The following is a 22,240-nucleotide window of genomic DNA, read 5'->3' as shown; positions in this document are numbered from 1 at the left end:
ACTTGTCTGGTAAATGCACGTCAGTCATGATTCCAACTCACGTTCATACCTTTACGTGTAAAGTTGCTACATGCATTTCACCATGATACTACTGACCAGAAAGTTGTTAGTTTTCAAGTGACCCCTCAGCAGGCATGCTCTGTACATGGATGACTACACGAGCGTGGAGGGTGTGAATCCAGGGTGCATTCCATCACACTTTCTTTTTTTGTTTCTTTTTAAGACCCCTCTGAAGGGAGCGATGGGTGGAATAGTTCATTTCCTCATTGTTTTGTTCAACAATTATACCTAACATCCAACCCACCAATTTTGGTCCATAGATTTCTGATCCCACCCTGTTCTTGTTCACCAAGCATGATCTTAACGCAGTCCTCGAGTTCTATCAGGAGGCCCTTTTGTTGGGACTAATTCAGCGCGTCTCCCTTTTGCACCTTTTCCTGCCAGCTGGTTCTTATGAGCTTTCTCTCACTTCCTGTGGCTGAGCTTGCAGTTCGGGTACAATTATCACAGCAACAGGGGCCAAGGGCATGAACTGGGAGGGGTAGGCCATGCCAGGCTGGGGAATCTGCTGCCTATGGCAGGGGCCACATTAGAAGTAGGACTCGGCAGAGCCCTGGGGCTATGCTCTGGGGACCTGTCCCTGTTGGGCAAGGTCTAGGGGCCTTCAGGGGCTTTCTCGGCTCTCTGATTCCCATTCCCAGGCTCATGGTGAGGGGGGGTCTCAGGGCTGTCTCTTGTTTATGTAGGAACCAAACCCCTTCCTGAACTCCACCCTGGAGGTGGATGCCCTGATCCGGAGCTCGAGCCCTCCCCCCAGCAAGGAGCAAGGGCGGCTCAGCAGCTCCACGCGCAGTCTGCCGTCCCTGCACTTCCCCCCTGACATGATGCCCTTTGACGAGGCTCTGCGAGATGTCACCACCCTGAAGGGTGTCCCCCTCGGCCCAGAGCTGGGGCCACGTGACCCGGTGTCCTGGCATGGTGCCCAGTTCCTGGAAATCAAGAGCCTGGAGAGGAAAGGTAAAGGGGGAGACCCCCAGCTTGTCCAGCCCCGGGCACTGGTTTCTGGGGATGGGGGTGCTCACAGCCACAGCATTTCAGCCTCTCCTGCTTTCCAGCCCTGGCCTCTCCCAGCAGGAGTGTGGGAAGCCTGGCCCGCAGCTCAAGGGGGGTTGGAGGCTTTACTCTATGTGGGGGGACGGTGGGAGCCTGTAGGGTGGGAGCGGCCTGGCTGTGGCTCCGGATCCCATGGCTGCTCCTTTCCCTCTCAGAGCTGGAGAAGCAGATGAAGATTGAGAATCTCTTTGTGACGTGGCAGCAGAGATCAGCGCAGTCCAACATGCCCATCGGAGTAAGTGCTGCCCATCAGCATGACCATCTCGCCCCGCTCTGATATGGTCACTGCCCCCATGGGCAGGTGGAGCCTCAGCTGGGGGCATAGGGACATGTGGGGAGGGGAGGTGTTGCCCCAGGGGTGGGGAGTCCTGCAGTGGGACTAGTGCGGGGGAGGGTTGAAGAGCCAGTGGTCCCCCTGGGCAGGTGAGCAGGCTGGTGGGCCCTGGAAGGGCAGGACGCCCTGCATGGGCCTGGGGGAGAAGCAGGCTCCCATGGGCCATCCCCTGCAGCTGTGCCCCTTGTACTGTGCAGCTGGCAGACCTGGAGACCCTGAAGCAGTCCTCTCGCCTGGTTCACTATTGTGCCACACCACTCCTCTTCGACTCAGCTTTCCGGCAGCAGATCCAGGCCGACCAACAGGCGAAGCTGGAGGGGAAGGTGAGCAACTCACCAAGTGGGGGTTGTGCTGTGATGGGGCCCATCCTGCCTGAGCTGCAGCCTTGTCCCAGGGAGGGAGCCAGTTCCCCCAGAGCTGGAGGAGGGGCTCTGCCCCAGCTGTGCAGGGTCAGGCCACTGGGCCAGAAGGCCCTCGGAGCCGTCCAGCCAGACAATTCCTGTGTTCCAGCACTCGGGGGCAGCAGCTGAGCGGCTATCGCCAGCCAGCCAGCCAGTCCCTCTCTTCTCGGGCGGGGCAGCGCCTGCTGGCCCTTCTCTACCGCAGGAGCTAGCTGCCCCGGCTCTCTTGTCTTTCAGAAACGCCATCGCTCGAGCGACTCGACAGCGTCGGGGCGGGACCGGAGCCACAGTTGCGACTCGGCAGAGGTGCTGCCCTGCAAGCTGAAGGAGGAGCCCTGGCTGCAGGAGATGTGCAACGCCTTCCTGCAGCAGTACATCCAGTACCTGCAGAGCATGGGTTTCATCCTGGTGCAGGTGCGGCCTCCCTCGCCTGCCCGCAGGTCAGTGTGACTCAGAGACTGCCCTCCCCCACCCTCCCCGTGCAGTGACGCCCGGGCGGGCAGGGCATACTTGTAGGGTGACTCTGGCTGGACTCCCTGGTCAGATGACTTTGTTCTGTCTGCTTTGCAGTAGCACTAGCCGGATCCGAGCTCTGGCATTCCTGGGCACTGAGGGGAGAGGCTCCTTCTCCTACAAACCCAAAGCAGATGGGAGTCCGAAGGTGAGAGCCGAGTGTTAGGGCGGGCATGGGTCACTGCTCCACTCACATGCCTGCTCTTGGCTATTCACCAGGCTGCTGGGAGCAGAGCCAATCATGGGATCCTGGAGGTTCTACGCATCCCTCTCCTGGGGCCCCTGGGCATGCTCTTGGCACGTCCATCCAGTATCTAGCACCTCTTCTGACAGCTGCAACCCAGCAGACCCTGCCCAGCCCCTGGACCCAGTGCTCACCCTTCAGGTTCCTTCCACAGCTTATTCATCCTCTCTCCCAGAGCTCCAGCCAGGGGTGTTCTGGGCCCTGGTGCCTCTCACTGGGTATGTGAATTGTGTAACACACAATGCAGTGTGATGCTCTGCTTGTCGCATGAGGAAAACCTGCCTGTAGGAGACTGAAGGAGCCCAGTCTGTGGTAGTGAGGGGGTTTGGTTGCGGTTGCAGTTCCATCTGGGGAGGAGAGCTCCATAGCAGAGGGCTCTTCTGGTGGCTGGGAGCTGAAGCAAGACCACCCAGACTAGAAATAAGGTGCAAATGAAGCTTTGAGGTTGGTTAACCATCAGAACAACTCACCCAGGGATGTAGGTGGGTCTCCAGCACAGTCTCTTCACCCAGACCAGGAGTGTCTTTCTGTGAGATCTGCTCTAGCTCAGGGTGTGTCTACACTTAAAATGCTACAGTGGCACAGCTGTGCGGTTGTAGCATGTCAGTGTAGCTGCTACCTATGCCAATGGGAGGAAATCTGCGGGCAGTCCACTTCCCTGAGTGAGAAGAAGAAGAATTCCTCCATCAACCTAGCATTGTTTACATGGCAGGGTTAAGTCGGCCTAACTACGCTGTTCAGAGGGATGGATTTTTCACACGCCGAGTTAAGCAGAGTAAATTTTCTAGTGTCGCCCAGGCCGCAGTGAGAGGTTTTGGGCAGGAATTGGTGGGGAGGGTTTCGGGCTGGGGGAGAGAGCAGCCCCTCTGGTGTCCGGTCAGGCTTAGTCTCCAAGAGCCAGTGAATCCACCATGTCCCTAGGTTTGTTGTAATGCAGGTTAACGGACCCTTGACCAGAAACCACCTCCCAAGGTGGGCGTCTCCAGACAAGTCTCCTCTTCCCCTTCTCTCAGATAAACAGACCAAGCCCTGGGTGGCCCTGGGTCCCCCTCCGGACTCCCAACAGTGTGGGGAACAAGCTGGCTCCAGAGGGAGGGACGCCCACGCCAGCTGCCTCTCCTAGCTTCTGCTGCCTGGCTGTTGGCATGGATGGCGGCTGCTGCTGGGCACCAGTGCCCACCTGCCTTCTGATCAGCTCTCTTCCTCTTCTCTCCAGAGCACAAGCCCCCCAGTCACCACCTACCACCTGCAGAGAGCCCTCCCGGGCGGCATCGTACTCATGGAGCTGGGCTTCCAGGTGAGCGGGCAGAGAGAGGTCTGTCGTCCCTAGCCGGGCTCTCTGTGCCCAGCTCACTTAGGGCCCTCATGGAGCTTCTGCCAGCCATGCTCACACCGTGCTGGGCACTGTCCCTGCCCTGAAGAACTAGCTGCTGAAGGAGACGAGCCCCACATGGCAGGTGGGAGTGGAGACGCTGTCTAGACAGAGCTGTCCCTCGTCTGGCCCTGCCCAGCGCACTTCCTCACAGATCAGCCCAGGAAGGGCCTGGAATGCCCAAGAGGCAGCGAGAGGGTAGAGCCCGGGCCGTGAGGGTGCTCAGCCATGCCCCAGGGAAAGTGTTTTCGTGGCTCGTTGGGACTAGAGTGGTGAGGCCAGAGATGGGGGAGGGCCCAGGCCGGGAGATCTGATGCCTGGCCCAGGGGAGCTGAGGAACGATTGGGGTGTGGTCTGGCTATGTGCACAGGATCTTGCTGGCCCTGTGGGAGGCTGTTGGCAGCAGGGCCATGTGCTTAGTGCGCTCTCTCCTCAGGGTTGTTACTTCTGCGTGAAGCAGTATGCGCTGGAGTGCTCGCGGATCCCCATGGGCCAGTCCGTCAACTCGCAGGTAACAGCTGGCCTGCAGGTGCTTGCTCTGTCCTGGATGCTCTGGGCCTGGGCAGGCAGGGCTGGAATCTCCAGCTTGCTACCTGCCGGGACAGGAGGGCAGGACTGCAAGGGCTCCGGGTAACACATCCACCTTTCCCTAGGCCCCTGGCATGGGGCGGCTGCTCTGGGGCTGACTTCCTACAGTAAAAGCAATAACTCTTCTGCTTCACTTGAACAAGGGGGAAGCAGGTCCAAGAACGCACATGGACCACCCTGGGCTGGGAGAGGCCCCTCCAGGACCATGCATTGCTATGCCCACTGCAGTGCCTTGGGTCTGCCCTGCTCCCCGTGGAGCCCCAGTGGAGCAGTGGTAGAATGTGGAGCGTGCCAGCTTTCCTGGTCTCTTATAAGGAGCGGGCTGCTGCCAGAGGGGCCAGCCATCCATTGCCTGCTGCCCTAGCAGTCTGGGCTGAGTGCAGGAGGCCTCTGGGAATGGGGCACACATCCTCCTTCCCCAGGGAGCGAGCGCCCTAGAAGTTCCAGCAGGGCGAGGAGCAGAGCACCCGGTCCTACCAGGAGCTGATCGCCCTGGCTGGCTAGTGGGGCTGTTCCCCTGGGCTGAAGTCTGCCAGGCCCTTGAAGCAGCTGCTGAGGGCACATGGAGCCTGCTTTCCGGGGAGCCTTCATGTGGTGAGCTGAGCTCCTGTCACCATAGATCCCTCTAGGCGCCGGCAGGTCACCCAGGGTTCTGCAGTGGGTGGCAGGTGTCCCACCTCTGCTGGGGCATCTGATGGGGAGATACTGCCCAGTTCTTCGCTGGTGCTTGGCCTCCCTCTGCAGCGCTGGGCAGGGCTGGTTAGCATGGGGCTCATTGCAGGGGCAGGGCCTTTCCTCCCCCGGGGGCTGGGACTGCAGTGCCAGCCCCTCTTCCACAGGGCTGGAGTGCTGTCTCCTCCCTGCGGCCCGTGGAGGGCGGGCAGGGCACAGGGGCAGGCCTGGGCAGTGCAAGGCAGTGTCCCCGTTCCCACTGGCTGCGCGTCTCCTCTCTCCATCAGGGTGCTCTCACGGCCAGAGCTCGTAGCAAGAGCTGCATGGGACCCAGCTCCATCTCTGAGTCTGCGGTACGTCCTCTCCTTCCACTCCTGCCATGGCACTGCAGCATCTCCCTGTGCAGGGCTGGGCCTCGCCCTGCCAGGCATGCTGGGTGCTCTGTACCCACAGCCCCTTCCTGCCCTGGGTGCTGGCTGATGCTGGGCCTCTTGCTAGGTGGTTCCCGTGAGGGAGACATCCCAGCAGGCAGCTGGGCCCTCAGGAGGGGGCTTGAAAACAGCCTCGCTCGTCTTGCTTCTCTCTCCCAGGCTGGGGCAAAGGCGCCTCTTGCTGGGCTCACTTCTTAGATCCGCTTGGTGTCCTCTCTGATGCTGGCATGGGGTGAGGGTGCTGCGTTTGGGTGCAGTGAGTAGTGCTGCCCAGTCCCCTTGGCTGCTTGTTCACCCCCATTTCTCGAACGCTCAGGGCCAGCTCTGTCCCCTTGGTGCAACCCAGAGGGCATCCCTGTGAGGAATGAAGGTGCTGGAGCCAGCCCAGTAATGCCAGTACCTCGTGGGTGGTGTGACCGGAGCACACTGTGCTCTGGTGATCCTGGACCGGGGCAGGTACTGCGGCACACATCAGGGTGCCCCTGAGGCTGCTCTAGCTTGTGCTCCGGCCCAGTTGGCCTCTGGCTGCCCCAGGATCTGGATGGGGAAAGCCACCTCTGCCTCCCCTCCTCAGGCCTTCTGGGAACTGGCCTTGTGTGTCAGCTGTGCTCTGTTAGGGTGGGGTGTCTGTGGTCAGAGCTGGCCCAGGTGAGCCATCCGCGGCGGGATCCCAGCAGCTGTGCTGCGTCCTGCTGGGGCTGCCAGTGGCTGAGCTCAGCAGGGCGTGTCGCATCTGGGGGCGTGTGGGGAAGGGCAGAGAGGGTGGCTGGGCAGGAAGTGTGGAGACTGAAGCAGGCCCTAGCTCCCTGCTCTGGGGGCAGCCCAAGTCTCTGCCCTCAGCCTTCTGCAGTCCTTGCCGAGCGCTGTGCTGCCTGCCCGTGGCCTGACTGCCTAATGCCAGCCGGTGGGGTCCTGGCTGGCTGGAAGTCAGTGCAGCATGGCGAAGAGCTAGGCTAAAGGTGGGAGAGCAGAACTGCTGCAGGCTGTCGGGTTGGGGCCCTGCCACTCAAAGCCAGCTGTGGGTCTGTCTGGTTCCTAGCAGCCAGGTGTCCGCAGCGACTCTGCACCAGGGCTTGGAATTGAAGCGACAGCTGCCTCGGGCTGGGCACAGCCTGGGCAGAGAGGGGTGAATGGGCAGCTCCCCGCACTGCCAGGCCCTGTGCCTTTGCCAGGAGGCTGCTGGTGTCTCTCACTCTGCTACCAGCCGGGCTCCAGGCATCTGGGGCTCCCCTGCCCTGTGCCCTGACCCTGTGCCCCTCCCCAGCTCTCCATGCTCTTCACGGAGGAGTGTGACAAGGTGCGGGACCTCATGCACGTGCACTCGTTCAGCTATGATTTCCACCTGCGCATCGTGCACCAGTACCTGCTGGGCTCCCACATGACCCTGCGCCAGGGCTACCATCTCACCGGCTTCCTGGAGGACTTCATTGCCCACCACCCCGACATCCCCAAATTCGGCCGCAATCATGTCTTCCAAGGTGAGCTGGGGAGGGGCGCTGCCCATGGCCCTTATGCTCCTGGCTGAATCCACTTCCGCATCCAGGAGTGCCGGGCCCAGGGCCTTCCCCCAGGGCTGGGGCCACGCACCAGCTGGAGACACCTTTCCCAAATTCAGTGTCATCCAGCCCCGTCCGTTCCTCGGCCAACCTAGGTGGAGCTGCTCCATAGCTCCGCTTGCGGCACGCTGTGCCACCCCCCTGGCCTGCACGGTTCCAGGGCATGGGTTGTCTGGGACTAGCCAGGCTGCGTTCAGCTGGGGCTGTGCTGAGGGCCCTGCCCGGGGACTTCGGGGCAGGCGTCATTGCCTCGTGAGTGCGCTCTGGGGGCTGGGAAGCAGAATCTTGCTGTCCTAGTGTCTGGCTCTGGGGGCCCCGACCAGCCCCTGAAGACAAGGGGACACCCTGGCAAACAGTGACTCCTCCTCTGCTAGGCACGCTGGCCATGCCCACCAACATGATAACAGCCCACCAGCTCTACAACTACGTGGCAGACCATGCCAACACCTACCACATGAAGCCCCTGCGCATGGCCCGGCTGGCTGCGGGCAGCGACGGCAGGAAGGGGACCCCGGGCATGGAGCAGAACGAATATGCGCTGGTCTCCATCTGGAACAGGTAAGCACCTGGCAATGCCCCAATGGCTCCGGGAACCCCAAGAGCCCGCCCCGCTTAGGGCATTGCCTGGTCACAGCCAAGCAGGATGGGCTGGGAGACGCTGTCACGCCAGCTGCTGGCCTTGGGCTCTGGATGGTGGGTGGGTGCTGCCGCTGGTTCTCCTTGCCCCTCCCTGGACACCACCTGCGAGGCTCTGCTGCCCCCGGTGATTCGAGCTGTGGTGGGGGGTGGCACCGCCTGGGCCCCCAACGCTCTGCTTGTGCTTGTAGCTCAGGCTCCTACAAGGACTCGGAGGGGCTGCGGCACCATGACGACTTCGACGTGTCCCTGCTGGTGTGTCACAGCGCGGCGCCGTTCGAGGAGCAGAGCGAGGCGGAGAGGCACGTCCTCCGGTGAGAACCAGGGTCCTCAGTCAGGGCTGGGTGGGGAGGCCCAGGGGGACTTGACTGGGCTTGGGCGGGGACGTGCCTGGGGACTGGATGCGGGGTGGTGTGCAGGCCAGGGCTGCTTGCTGGGCTAGGTTCCTGGGGGCACAAACAGGGTGGCCCTGGGGGTGTGGTACCAGTGCAGTCCCAAGGTAGTGAGCGTTGGCTGGCGGGGGAGGGAGGGCCTGGGTTGGGTGGGCACTGGCTGGCACGTCCACATGGGGAAGGAGCGTTTCAGGAGGCCCTGGGGGCACATAGCCTGGCTGGCAGGGGTGCCCCCTCCTCACAGGCGTCTCGTCTGCAGGCTGCGTTTCTACGTCATCATGACGAGCCAACGGGAGCTGTTCCCCCGGCTGACAGCCGACATGCGGCGCTTCAAGAAGCAGCCGCGCTTGCAGCGGGAGAGCACGCTGGAGCCAGTGGTGGGCCGGGCGGCGTGGGAGGCGCTGGAGCCCGGTCAGGGCTGCCAGCAGCAGGCAGAGCGGGACCTGTGGCAGGAGGTAGAGGACAGCAGCGAATTCTACGCGGGTGGTGCCCAGGTCAAGCTGGGCCCTGGACTGTTCTACACCTCGCCGCTCTTCCCCCTGCTGGCCTCCGAGGTGGCCGTGGCCCAGAAACAGCTGAGCAGCATGGTGCAGCTGGCCAAATGCCACTGCCGCAGGGACACCCTCTGGAAGCGCCTCTTCCTGCTGGAGCCGCTGGCCTCGGACAAGCTCAAGCTGGGCAAGCTGTCGCTGGGGGAGCTGGAGGAGCTGCTGAACGCAGTGCATGGGAAATCCATCGCCGACATCGACCCCCAGCTGGTGAGGGGCAGGGGGCGCGCGCGCATGTGTACACGTCGTGTCTCCCCTTTCCTTCCCCCTCCCCCCCGAGGACCCATCATCCCTGGCTGGAGAGGGGCGGGAGATACGCATGTGTGTATACACACCCCCAGGACCCATCATCCCCATCTGTGGGGGCAGGCACAGTCCCAGCTGGTGAGGGTGGGAGTGGAGACACGCATGGCGTGTGGGAATCATTGGGACCATTGTCCCCCACGCTGGTGAGGGGTAGGGCTGGGCACTGCTGGGGATGTAGCTGCGGGGCTTGGTCCAGTAGGCTGGCAGGGAACTGGGTTTGAGCGTACATCTCATGAGTTTCGGAGCTTCTGGGTTGTGTTCTTCTGGCACGGTGGTCTCTCGCTGCTGTACAGGGGACCTGGCCTCACCCTCTCTCCATCCTTGCAGGGCTGCTTCCTCACCATGACTGTGCCCTGGTACCAGAGCCTCATCAAAGTGCTGCTGAGCCGCTTCCCCCAGAGCTGCTGCCACTTCCACAACGTCGAAACTGGCACCCAGTATCTAGTAAGGACTAGGGCCCCTGCCCCGCCCACGCCCCAGCCCCTGCAGCCGGCCGCTGCCCCTGGACATGCTGCCCCCGCGCCTATGGCCAGACCCACCTCCTGCCCTGCAGCCAGAGACAGCTCCCCTGCCCCAGGACTCTCTTCTTTCCCAGACGCGCCCCCAGGCTCCTGCCTGCGCCAGGGCTGGATGTGACGCCTCTGTGTTGGCTTTAGTGGGGCTGCCCGGAGGTGTGATGTCACAAGGGCACAGCAGTAGGAGCATTGCCTCGAATGCACTGCGCACTGACCCACGGCGCTCTCACTGTGCCCCACAGCATGCCCCACAGTTCTGGCGCTGTGCCCCGTGGGATGCTGGGGAGCCTGCCCCCTATGGTTCTGGCACTGTGACCCCCAGCACATCAGGGATCCCCCCCAGCCGTTGTCACTGCACGCCCTGACAGCCTGTCGTGCTCTCTGCAGGTCGTGCTCAATCAGAAGTTCACAGACTGTTTTGTTCTCGTGTTTCTGGATTCCCACTCAGGGAAGACGGTAAGAGCTGCTCCCTGCGGGGGCCTGGGCAGGTACCTGGCTCCTCAGGTGTGCCTGGCCGGGGGCAGCAGGAGGGAGTGGGCTTCTAGTGCCCAGGCAGAGCCCGGCGGGGATTCAGCGTTCACCATCAGGCTGGCCTCTGCCCAGAACTCGGAGCTAGAGCTCCACCATCCCTTTCCTGCTGTGCTCTCCCCGGAGAGGTGTCAGCTCCCAAATGGGGGGCCAGGCAGGGGCGATTTGGGGGCAGCAGGGGCCATATCTAACAAACGATTCACGCTACGGAAAGTCCAGGAGCCCTGACTTGCAGCATTTCAATGAGGCAGCAGCCTGGAGCCCAGGTACCCAAGGGCCTGCTGGTGCCCTGCCCCCCAACTGGGGGTCTCATCCCATCCAGGAGCCTGTGTTGTCCAGTGTTCCCCGCCCCCCCGCTGTATCTGTCCCTCTGGGAGCCTGTCTCCTCCCCCCCCCCCCCAAGCTGTATGTCCCCCTCTGGGACCCTGTGCTGGCAGGTGCAGGGATCCTTGCCAAGAGCAGATACAGGCACTGAGCTGGCCCCAAGCTGGGAAGGGGCTGGGGGGCAGTTGCTCTGCTGTGAGCAGCTTGTTTTTCTCTGCAGAGCCTGACAGTGGTTTTCCGGGAGCCTTTCCCTGTGCAGCCCCAGAACAGCGAGAGCCCCCTGCCACAGCTAGTGTCCACCTACCATCACCTGGAATCCGTCATCAACACGGCCTGCTTCAACCTCTGGACGGGGCTGCTCTAGCCAGGTGCCAGCACCTTCCAGCCCGACACACCGCGCACCCCAGTCTGCACCAAGGAGCTGACCTCCAGCAGGATTCCCCTGGCGCTGCTGGCAGCATGGGGGTCACGTGATGCATGAGTAATGGACAGAGTGGAGGGTGCATGGGGCTTGGCGGCTCTCCTGGACCTCCAGCTAGCTCAGACTCCCCAGAAGGGGCAGGGCAGGAGGGGTCCCCCCCTCTCAGGTAGAGGAGCTGCTGTTAAGGACACTCACGTGTGTTTGACACTGAATGGATTTGAAATGGAGACCCAGGGAGGCCCCGGCAGCAGGAGCTTGGCGCACATGCCATAGCGAAACAGCTGCCATCTCTGGGCCCAGAAACCTGGCACCCACGTATGCACAGCCCACTGGGCCTGGCAACGGAGCTGCCTGGCATGCTGGGCCGGAGCCAGGCCCAGTCCTGAGGGCACTGAGTGTGGCTGTTGCGGCCTGTCACTTCGATGGGTGGGATTTCAGTGGTGGGCCAGCCGCGGGGCGGCAGGGGGTTTTATGAGGATGTACTGAAGGATGTCACTGTCAAATAAACTGCCTCAGACCGGCCTGCTGTTGTCTGGCTCCCAGCTTGGCGCTGCACGGGGCAGGGTGCTCCGAGCCTTGCCCATGGCCTTCCCAAGGAGCTGGGCAGTGCCCACAGGGCCCCCTACCCTCTCCCCCCGAGCACAGTGGGGAGGCAGAAGGCCTGCCAGGGCAACTTCCTCGACCTGGCCCCGCAGCCTGGCTGATGAGTGCAGGGAGCTGTTGGGAATGGCAGGATGAAGCATTGGGAGCCCTGTGGTGGTGGGGCTGCGTGGGGGCAGCTCACCGGCTGAGCAGGGCAATGGGGAGGGCAGAGCACATTGTGAAGGACTCTGGGGGACCCTTGACAGTCACCACACTGTCCTTCCATCCGCTTGGCTCTGGGCATTCTGCAGGGTTAGCTTCCCTTTGCCCCACCAGCTTTCGAGCCCATTGGTCTGACGGGGGGGAGGGTCTCCTGGGTGCCATCCAGGGAGCACCCGCTCCCTGCCCCTTCTCTGAACCCCGGTGCTCAGCAGGGAAAGTTAACAGTGCTGCTGCTGGGAGGCCCCTGCCCAAGGGCTGGCCTGCTTATTCCTGGTGCCTTTAAAGGGCTGTAGCCACACCCAGAAGGGCTGGCAGCTTGTCTCAGGGAGTAGCTCAGCGTGGCAATGGGCCTGCAGCCCTGCCCTCTTGCTGGGTCGACTGGGGCAGGAGTGACAGACTTCACCAAGCTGTGGAGGGACAGGGGCCTGGGCTCAGTGCTGCTCCCCCCTCTGCAAGCCAGAGACTACCTCGAGCCAGCTGCAGGGCTGGCGGGGGACGGTTACCTGCTCTTTGCCATCGCCCCCCACCCCCAGCAGGGACCAAGGGCCCAGAGCGTTACCAGGTGGAGATAAGACGCTCCCAGCCTGGCTGGGGCAGGCTCTGCCAAGTGACTACCCTTACCCAGAGCTGCAAGGAGGCAGTTTTGGGGCCTCTCCAAGAAAGAGCAGAGCCCTGGAACCAGACCTGCCCCATGGCTGCCCCCCCTGCAGCCACTTACCCCTGCTCTGTGTGGGGCATGGCACTCCTCCCGCTGCAGGCAGCCCTGCTCTCCTGTCCCAGCAGGCCTCAGGGAGCAGATGCATGTGCTGCTGGGGCCGGCGCACGGGAGAATCAAGGCAGCCTCCTGCGTAAGCAGTGGGGCAGTGTGACGGGAGGGGCACATGGGCGTGAACCCTCCACGAACTGACAGGAGCCAGCACACAGGAGAGCTGCTCCCTCAGCGTCTCAGCCACTGATGGCTCTTGATCCCCGCTGCTACGGCCTCCACCTCGCAGCTCCCCCCGGTTGGTGGGCACAGCCGGCGCTGGCAGAAGCAAACTAAGCAATTGCTTGGGGCCCTGCGTGGCTGGAGGGCCCCTGTTCACTTTTTATTCAAGAACTCGCCTGTTTGAGTGAGTGGGAGGGTTAAAAATATTCCTGCGTAGGGCTACCACCGGCGCTGCTGCCGGCCTCGGCTCTCCCAGTACGCGTGCAACCAGCCCAGTCCTTCCAGCGTGTCTCCTGCAACAAGAGCCGGGGACTGTGAGAGCAGGCCATGAGCAGCTTCCCCTGCCTTGGAGCAGGCCAGGTACCCCTGACCCTGTGTGAGCGAGCAGCAGCTACAGGCCAGCTCCCACCAGGTGAGTTCTGCAACACTACCTCTCCGAACACGTGTTCCTCCCCCGGGAGCCCTGCTCCAGTCCAGCACCTGCTGTCTGAGCCACAGTGGGCACCCCCCTCCCAGCCTGGCATTGCATGTGCCCCCCGGCCCTGTTCCCAGCAGGGGCAGGGACCAGGCAGAGGCACACCTCTCAGCTCCCAAGCCCTGGCTCCACCCTACAGTGAGCCAGCCCCCCCTACCCCAAATGCTGGTGGGGTCCCTGCGCTCCAGCCCCGCTCACCTTGCGGGGTGTACTCGCAGCCCACGTAGCCCTCGTAGCCGAGCGACTCCAGCAGCTGGAAGAGGTAGGGGAAGTTCACCTCGCCTGGGCTGTCAGGCTCATGCCGACCAGGCACCTGCCCGATCTGGATGTGACCTGGGGGTGGAACCAGCATCTCCTCAGGGTGTCCGGGGCATTGCTGTAGTGAGCATGGCCCCGGGCTCTGATCCACGGGGGCACAGCCCCTAACCCACGAGTCCTCCCACCACACCCATGCTACGAGCAGCCCTTCCCTCCCGGGGACAGGCACACACCACCCCTGCTAGCCTTGCCCCTGGAGGGCTCTGCCTTGACTCAAACCTCCCACCCCGTAGCCTAGGCCCAGTGCCTTCCCCACCACGCTTGGAGCAGAGCCACAACCCTCACCAATGAGCGGGAAGTAAGTCTTCAGGGTCTGTGTCAGGTTCCCATCCATGATCTGGCAGTGGAAAATGTCCTGCAGGAATCAGAGCTGCAATTCAGGGTCTGGGAGGTGCAGGGAATGAGTGCAACTCCTGTCCTGCAGCGGGCTGGCAGCGGAGACCTAGTGCCTGGGATGTCTGAGACCCTCTCCCCGCCCCTCGCTGCGCACAGCGCAACGCTCCCCAGGGCCCACGCTGCCTCCGGCAGGCTGGGGAATGGTGGGGGCATGGCCAGGGTAGCTCAGCCCCACCTGGGGGATGGCACCATCACTTATCCAGTGCTGCCCATGCAAGCAGGCGCCTCTGCACAACCACTGGGGCGGGTTTACCCACCTGCTGCACCCAGGGGCTGGCACCTGCCTCCTTCTCCTGGCACCAGGGGCTGGGAACTTACTTAACTGTAAAGGAAACGGGTCTGGGCACTACAGAAACTCACCAGCTGCAGCCAGAGGTTGGGCCTCCCCACCTTCTCCAGAATGGCTGCAGCTGTGGGGGGAAGAGGCAAGTCAGTCAAAGCAGGGGCCCCCCAGGGTGAGCACCCAGCTCCCCTCAGCTCGGGCCGGGGCAGTCGGAGCATGGCAGGGCCCCCTTACCTTGGTGAGGGGTGGTCAGGAAGTAGCGTGGGTCAGTGATGCGGCTGTTCATAGGCTCCACCAGGCCTGTCATGTCCTCCTGCAAAACCACATTGAGGCCCTGGGCGTTTGTCCCCTCAATGGGGTAGGGCGGCCATAGCTCCCTGCACCCTCACCTCCCTCCCCAGCCAGAATGAGCCTCTGGCCAGGCAGGAACTGTGACCCACCCCTTCTCCTCCAGCTGGTATTAGTGTCTCACGCAGGGGCTGTCCCTCAGTGCAGAGGCATAGTCATCTCAGGGACTGTGTGGCCCCATGCCCCCAGGGGTGCAGCCCCACTGGGGGAGTCTCCTCTGCCTATCCCTCTCCCGGGTGCAGGAAAGTCCCACGGGGGGCACAGTGACTCCTGGTGTCCCCTCGTACCTGGGCCAGGATATCAGCAGCATATCTGAGGTTCTCGATGAAGGTGGCTTCCATTTCCGGAGCCATCGCTGTCCGCTCGGTGCCCGCAGGGACCCGCCCAGCCATGAGATGGATCCTGCAGACAGACCTGGGTCAGAGCCTGCAGGCAGGAGCTGAGCCACCCACAGGGCCTAGCACAAGCCTGACTGCGAGTGGGATGGGTGCAGAGACAGAGGATGAAGCAAACAGCTCCAGGTGCCCAGTGCACGAGGGGTGAAGGGAACAGCTCTAGGGCACGCGCCCTCCGGCAGCAGCTGGGGCGCCGGCCCAGGCCACGGCGCAAGGAGGGAGCTGGGGTGCCCTCTGAGGGGCAGCACTAGCTGTGATTTGAGGAGGGATCCAGGGGGGCTCAGCAGCATTGCCTCAGGCTGGGCGGGAGGAGGTGGGCTTTGATTCCCCTGCCACCTCTGGCATGGGGCCCACGGGCAGCACTCACCCCTTGGGAGGAGTCTCAGCGTGCCCTCCACAGGCCCGCACTCCCAGCCCCTGGAGCCTCCCAAGCAGAGGCTGCCTCCAGGGGCAGGGGGGCGTCCCACTGAATAAGGGTCATAGGAATGCACCCCTGTTTTGAATGAACTATTGCACTTCTGGCAGTCCTCCCACTGCTATCCCACATCGCACACCTGCTTGGGCCTCTCTGTTTATCTGGGCACCCCTCCCTGCCCCAAGCTCACCTTGGCCAGAATCATTTCCCAATTTCAACGCTGGTGTGCAGCCAGGTGTGCCCCTTGGTGATTCACACACCCGCAGCCATGTACCCCTAGCCCAGACCCGCCTGATGCCGGGGCTACATGCAGTGGTGAGCTGGAGCCAGCTGTTAAAGCAGGGGGCGGCTTCACGCTCAGGCCCAGGGAGGTGGAGGCAGAGCAGAGGGGAGCTGGGGCGGGGGTGCACGAGGAGGGCTGCCCGCACCGCAGCAGGTAACCCGGGGGGGGCGCAGGGGAACTGCTCCCCACCCCAGCTCCCCTCCGCCTCCCTGGGCCTGAGCACGAAGCCGCCGCCTGCTTCTCAGCCCCCCCCCCCCCCCCCCCCGCTTCCCGCCTGAACAGCTGATTCCTGGGAAGCGGGGGGGGGGGGGGGGGGGGAGGGGGGGGGAGGAGAAGCAGAGCGGGGCAGCGCGTTCAGGGGAGGAGGCGGAGCGGAGGTGAGCTGGGGCCGGGTGGGGAGCTGCCGGTGGGGGCTCTGCACCCACCAAATTTTCCCCGTGGGGGCTCCAGCCCCGGAGCACCCAGGGAGTCAGCGTCTAAGGCGCCACTTTTGATGTGATCAGTGGGGAGAGCAGCTGCTCCCCCTGCTCCCCCCCCCAGCTACGCTCCCCCGCCCCTAGGAGCCAGAGGGACCTGCCGGATGCTTCCTGGGAGCTGCCCCAGGTAAGCCCTGCTGGGACTCCCCACCTCGCCCCCCCGGCAGATCCCTCTGGCTCTTAGGGGCAGGGTGGGCACCCAATAGGGTGGCCCACGAGACCCTCCTGCCCGGTTCTGGGGGCAGTCAGGGGACAGGGGAGGGGGTAGATAGGGCAGGGGTCCTGGGGGGGGTCGTCAAGGAACGCAGGGGGTTCAATGGGGCAGGAGTCCCCGGGGGGCGGGGACGGGCCACGACCCCCTCGTGGGGTGAGGAGGGACCCAGTTGTTAAGATTTTGGCAGCTCATCACTGGGTACATGGCTGTGGGTGTGTGACTCACCAAGGGGCCCTCGTGGAAGAGGAGCAGTCAGACCGCTGTGAGCAATCAGGCCGCTGTGAGCAAGAGTCCCAGGAATGCCAGGATCTACAAGTGGCGGGCAGAGCAAATGCTGGGGAAGGACACGGCCCAGGGCTGCCACACCCACAAAGGAGCTACAATCACGCAGGGCCGAGAACAGATGCTCCAGAAATGTCCTTCCTACAAGCTGCTGGAACAGACTTGTGCAATGGAGGCCAGCACTGAACCCCAGCACAGTGTTCTGCAATGTAGAGCAACCAAGGACCCCAACCCAGGGATTTCCCCTGGACAGCCCCCTCTGCCTTGGCCCGCCCAGCCCAGCCCCGAGAACCAGGTGCTGGAGGAGGCAGCCAAACTCCGGGGGAGAGAGCTGTGGTGTGGTGCTCTCCCACGGTGCTGTATTCTCATACAGCAACAAACAGGGCCCGTTGCGATCGTCTGACCCCTGCACAGCACAGGCCAGAGACCTGCCCCCAGTAGCTCCTCGGGCAGAGCTCTTAGAAACCATCCAGCCCAGCGTTACAAAGTGAGAATCCGCCATGAACCTCGGTAGATTGCTCCCTTGGTTAACTGGTTAATTACTCAAAAATTACCTGTGTGTGTCTAGCTTCAGCTCCCCCTTTCTCTGATAAAGTCTATTATCAATTTCCTGTGGTAGGTTCTGTAATCAAGTTACCCCAAATCTTCTCTTGGTTAACCAGACTGAACGGCTGGACCTGCTCATGAGAGAGCCTGGTTTCTAATCCTTTCATCAGGTCTCTTCTCTCAACCCTCCCCGATTCATCAAATCCTGCTTGAATCGTGGGCACCAGCCCTGGACACGGGATCCCAGCAGCCGTCGCACCAGTACCAAACCCAGAGGTAAAATAACCTCTCGACTCCTAGGTAAGGTTCCCATTTACACATCCCAGGATCCCACCAGCTCTTTTGGCCACAGCATCCCGCTGGGAGCTCATGTTCAGCTGATTACCCACCACAGCCCCCAAATCTGTTTGAGTCGCTGTTTCCCTGAGCAGTGCCCCCCATCCTGTAGGTATGGCAAGGGTTTTGGCTCCTAAGAGTACCGTTACACTGAGCCGTATTAAAACCCACTCTGGGTGCTTGTGACCCGTGCACCAGGTGATCCCCGGTGCTCTGCCAGGTGTAACGCCGCCCCAGGGAGCTGGGTTGGGAGCTGCCTGCCCCCATCCAGGGACTTGGCTGTAACTGACCATGCTTGGCACTAACTGGTCTACGCCGCCCAGCCCATGGCTGCTAGCAGCCTCTCCCCTATGCCAACAGCCCCTGGGGCAATGGCCAGGGGGTGGGAGTGGAGCCTCGGCTGAGCTGTGGGCATGGGAAGAGCCCAGGCTGGGTGTGGTGGGTAGGGACCGAGGCGCAGGACCAGGGGTGTGGGGCCCCAGCGTGCCTGGCCGTGGCAGCCTGCCTCTCTCTGCTGGCCTACAGTGCCCCTGGCTGGAGAATGCCAGCTCCCACCACGAGTAAAATGACACCTGTGATCTCAGCCTCCCTGTCTGTCACCAAGGCCCGGTTCCTTCCCCCTGGCTCCGGCGGGAGGGCTGGGCTGGTTCCCTACCTGAGGCAACCCAGGGCCTTTGCGTACTTCACGGCCAGGGCCAGGCCTTCCCGGAAGGCAGCCTGGCGGCCGGGCACTGCACCAAGCCCCTTCTCGCCCTTGTCCTGGTCCCCTAGGGAGAAAGCAGCCAGGACAGCCCCGGGTTAGAGGCAGGAGAGACCAAGCCCTGAGATGGGGACCCCTGCAGCCACGTGGGAGGGGCTCGCTCCAGGGCCCCGCACCTGGGCAGTCAGTGCCCCCATCTGCCCATACACTGGGGGCTGCAGCCCCCCAGGCCCCATGACTTCATCTGGGGGCTGGGCTCAGGGACAGGCCCGGGAAGTTGGCTCCTAGACAGAGCTGGTGTTAGGCAGTAGCTGACTGCGCGGGGACCCAGGTCCAGTTTGCTGCCTGGGGGCCCAGACCCGGGTCGGTACCTTCCGGGGGGGCTGGGGGGTTCGGGTCCGGAGTTCGGGGTTCTGGTCCAGACCCGGGTCGGTGTCTGGCGGCGGAGGGGGGTTCGGGTCCGGACCTGGGCTGGTGTCTGGCGGGGGGGGGTTTCGGGGTGCGGGTCCGGACCCGGGTCGGTGTCTGGAGGCGGGGGGGGGGGGGGGGGTTTGAGGTGCAGGTCCAGACCCGGGTTGGTAGCTTGCTGGGGTCCGGACCCGGGTCAGAGTCGCGAGGGGGGGAGGGTTTGGGGGTCAGGCCCGGAGCCGGGTCAGGGTCGGGCGGGGGGGTTCGGGGGTCGGGCCCGGAGCCGGGTCAGGGTCGGGGGTCGGGCCCGGAGCCGGGTCGGGGTTGGGTGGGGGGTTTTTCAGGGTTCGGGTCCGCACCTGGGTTGGGCGGGGAGGGTTCGGGGGTCGGGTTGGGGTTGGGCGGGGGGTTCGGGCCCGGAGCCAGGTCGGGGTCGGGCGGCGAGGGGGGGGGGGGTTCGGGTCCGGACCCGGGTCGGTAGCTTGCTAGGGGGAGAGGCGGGGGGTTCGGGTCCGGACCCGGATCGCGCAGTGGGATTCGGGCCCGGAGCCAGGCAGGGGGGGCGGGTTCGGGGGTCAGGCCCGGAGCTGGGTCGGGCCGGGGTCCGGAGCCGGGTCGGGGCTCGTGCCCGGAGCTGGGGCCGGAGTTCGGGCCGCGGGTGGGTGGGGGGTTTTTTGGGGTTCGGGTCCGCACCTGGGTCGGGCGGGGGGGTTCGGGTCAGGCGGGGGGGGGTTCGGGTCCGGGTCCGGAACCGGGTCGGGGTCGGGCGGGGTCGGGCGGGGGGTCCGGGTCCGGGTCCGGGTCGGGGTCGGGCGGGGGGTCCGGGTCCGGGTTCGGGTCCGGAGCCGGGTCCGGGTTCGGGTTCGGAGCCGGGTCGGTACCTGGCGGGGTGTTGATCAGCACCAGAGCCAGCCCGGCCCGGTCCGCAGCCCCGCGCAGCAGCGCCGGGTCCCAGGCGTAGGGCTCGGGCAGCTCGGCCGCGCGGAACCCGGCCCGGGCCGCCGCCTCCAGCCGCTCGGGCAGCGCCGGCCGCTCGGTGAAGAGCCAGTTCAGGTTCGCGGCGAAGCGCAGCGGAGCCATGGCGAGCCTGTGAGCGGGGCCGGGGGCGGGGCCTGGCCGGGGCGGGGGCGGGGCCGGGGGAAGCGCTGGGGGCGGGGCCTGCGTGGGGGCGGGGGCTCGGGCAGAGCGGGGGGAGCCCGGCCACGTGCTGCCATCCCGCCCCCGCCCCCGCCCCCGCCGCTCCCTGCCGCAGGGCGGCCCCCGCGTGCTCGGGCAGCGCCCCGCACTGCCCTGACCCCCCCACGCACTGCCCTGACCTCCCCCCACACCGCCCTGCACCCCCCGCACCGCCCTGCACCCCCCGCACTGCCCTGACCTCCTCCCACCCCACCCTGACCTCCCCCACCCCGCCCTGTCCCCCCCACGCACTGCCCTGACCTCCCCCCACACCGCCCTGCACCCCCCGCACTGCCCTGACCTCCTCCCACCCCACCCTGACCTCCCCCACCCCGCCCTGTCCCCCCCACGCACCGCCCTGACCTCCCCCCACACTGCCCTGACCTCCCCCCACACCGCCCTGCCCCCCCCGCACTGCCCTGACCTCCCCCCACACCGCCCTGCCCCCCCCGCACCGCCCTGACCTCCCCCCACACCGCCCTGACCCCCCCACGCACTGCCCTGACCTCCCCCCACACCGCCCTGCACCCCCCGCACTGCCCTGACCTCCTCCCACCCCACCCTGACCTCCCCCACCCCGCCCTGTCCCCCCCACGCACCGCCCTGACCTCCCCCCACACTGCCCTGACCTCCCCCCACACCGCCCTGCCCCCCCCGCACTGCCCTGACCTCCCCCCACACCGCCCTGCCCCCCCCGCACTGCCCTGACCTCCTCCCACCCCACCCTGACCTCCCCCACCCCGCCCTGTCCCCCCCACGCACTGCCCTGACCTCCCCCCACACCGCCCTGCACCCCCCGCACCGCCCTGCACCCCCCGCACTGCCCTGACCTCCTCCCACCCCACCCTGACCTCCCCCACCCCGCCCTGTCCCCCCCACGCACTGCCCTGACCTCCCCCCACACCGCCCTGCACCCCCCGCACTGCCCTGACCTCCTCCCACCCCACCCTGACCTCCCCCACCCCGCCCTGTCCCCCCCACGCACCGCCCTGACCTCCCCCCACACTGCCCTGACCTCCCCCCACACCGCCCTGCCCCCCCCGCACTGCCCTGACCTCCCCCCACACCGCCCTGCCCCCCCCGCACCGCCCTGACCTCCCCCCACACCGCCCTGACCCCCCCACGCACTGCCCTGACCTCCCCCCACACCGCCCTGCACCCCCCGCACTGCCCTGACCTCCTCCCACCCCACCCTGACCTCCCCCACCCCGCCCTGTCCCCCCCACGCACCGCCCTGACCTCCCCCCACACTGCCCTGACCTCCCCCCACACCGCCCTGCCCCCCCCGCACTGCCCTGACCTCCCCCCACACCGCCCTGCCCCCCCCGCACTGCCCTGACCTCCTCCCACCCCACCCTGACCTCCCCCACCCCGCCCTGTCCCCCCCACGCACCGCCCTGACCTCCCCCCACACTGCCCTGACCTCCCCCCACCCCGCCCTGTCCCCCCCCCGCACCGCCCTGACCACCCCCCGCACCGCCCTGACCACCCCACGCACCGCCCTGTCCCCCCCCCCACTGCCCTGACCTCCCCCCGCACCGCCCTGACCTCCCCCCGCACCGCCCTGACCTCCCCCCGCACCGCCCTGACTGCCCCCGCACCGCCCTGACCTCCCCTGGGCATCGCCCTGTCCCCCCCGGGCACCGCCCTGACCGCCCCCCGCACCGCCCTGACCTCCTCCCACACTGCCCTGACCTCCTTCCACACCGCCCTTTCCCCCCCACACACCTCCCTGACCTCCCCCCGCGCACTGCCCTGACCTCCCCCCGCGCACTGCCCTGACCTCCCCCACACCGCCCTGTCTCTCCCCCGCACTGCCCTGACCTCCCCCCACACTGCCCTGTCCCCCCCGCGCACTTCCCTGACCTCCTCCCACACCGCCCTGTCCCCCCCACGCACCACCCTGACCTCCTCCCACACCGCCCTGTCCCCCCCAGGCATCGCCCTGTCCCCCCCGGGCATCGCCCTGACCACCCCGGGCACTGCCCTGACCTCCTCGCGCACTGTGGCTGACCTAATGGGACAGCTGCATCCCTACCCCTTGGCCGGGCTTATGGCTCATTAGGTCAGTTCTTGCTCTTGTCACTTATTGAGCCAGCGCCTGAAGCCTGCTGGGCAGTTTACAGAGTGAGCCTCGGCCTAGCCCCTGCCTGCAGGGCTCGCAGGCTCTTTTCCGCAGGTGTGAATGACACGTTGGGGGTTCTTAGTCATCACCCTTGTCTCTACCTTTCCAGGACACAGCACTGAGAGCTGGCTGTCAGCTCCAGCCAGGCTGTGCTCCCTGCACCCAGAGCCCCACCCCCGGTCTCTGCAGCCCCCTCCCCTCCAGATCCCTACACAACACCCACAGCTGCCCCACCCAGCACCTGCTGCTGCTCTGCTGATTTCTCTTTCTGCATGAGCTCAGCTGTGCCGATATCTGACTGAAGAGCCGGATCCTGTGGGTGCTGCGCTGATGCGATGTCCTGAGGTTGGGGGTTCCACGACCACCACTCCCAAGAGGAGAAGGCGGGTGGTTGTCGGGGACTCTCTCCTCCGGGGGACTGAGTCATCTATCTGCCGC

The 22,240-nt window shown here is 65.0% G+C and overlaps 2 protein-coding genes across 13 annotated transcripts in view; one reads left to right on the top strand and one right to left on the bottom strand.

Moving 5' to 3' along the window:
• The window catches only part of SZT2 (SZT2 subunit of KICSTOR complex), a 71,035-nt gene extending 59,619 nt beyond the window's left edge, over positions 1–11,416 (top strand). For 8 of the 12 annotated variants that reach the window (XM_048862528.2, XM_075131920.1, XM_075131925.1 and 5 more), the window contains 15 exons: positions 747–1,017; positions 1,269–1,348; positions 1,645–1,770; positions 2,086–2,288; positions 2,419–2,509; positions 3,822–3,902; positions 4,414–4,488; positions 5,525–5,590; positions 6,933–7,146; positions 7,599–7,782; positions 8,052–8,174; positions 8,512–9,010; positions 9,434–9,550; positions 10,009–10,077; positions 10,694–11,416. In XM_048862528.2, the coding sequence (XP_048718485.2) occupies positions 747–1,017; positions 1,269–1,348; positions 1,645–1,770; positions 2,086–2,288; positions 2,419–2,509; positions 3,822–3,902; positions 4,414–4,488; positions 5,525–5,590; positions 6,933–7,146; positions 7,599–7,782; positions 8,052–8,174; positions 8,512–9,010; positions 9,434–9,550; positions 10,009–10,077; positions 10,694–10,837 (2,343 nt within the window). In that variant the 3' untranslated portion in view covers positions 10,838–11,416. Of the gene's footprint in view, positions 1–725; positions 1,018–1,268; positions 1,349–1,644; positions 1,771–2,085; positions 2,289–2,418; positions 2,510–3,821; positions 3,903–4,413; positions 4,489–5,524; positions 5,591–6,932; positions 7,147–7,598; positions 7,783–8,051; positions 8,175–8,511; positions 9,011–9,433; positions 9,551–10,008; positions 10,078–10,693 lie in introns of those variants that run through there. The other 4 variants (XM_048862533.2, XM_075131924.1, XM_075131923.1 and 1 more) reach the window with 2 other exon arrangements.
• A 1,328-nt stretch (positions 11,417–12,744) lies between these two features.
• On the bottom strand, positions 12,745–19,611 carry HYI (hydroxypyruvate isomerase (putative)). Its single transcript, XM_048862036.2, has 8 exons — positions 19,383–19,611; positions 18,049–18,160; positions 14,734–14,848; positions 14,333–14,411; positions 14,176–14,225; positions 13,705–13,774; positions 13,300–13,434; positions 12,745–12,919 (listed from the first exon to the last, which is right to left on the bottom strand). The coding sequence occupies exons 1-8, from the start codon at positions 19,579–19,581 to the stop codon at positions 12,846–12,848; spliced, it is 834 nt and encodes a 277-aa protein (XP_048717993.2). The 5' UTR covers positions 19,582–19,611; the 3' UTR covers positions 12,745–12,845.
• Between the last annotated feature and the right edge of the window lie 2,629 nt (positions 19,612–22,240).

The sequence above is a fragment of the Caretta caretta genome, chromosome 8 (genome assembly GCF_965140235.1).
Source record: "Caretta caretta isolate rCarCar2 chromosome 8, rCarCar1.hap1, whole genome shotgun sequence".
Taxonomy (NCBI): Eukaryota; Metazoa; Chordata; order Testudines; family Cheloniidae; genus Caretta; species Caretta caretta.
This window is presented reverse-complemented; position numbering and strand designations above follow the sequence as displayed.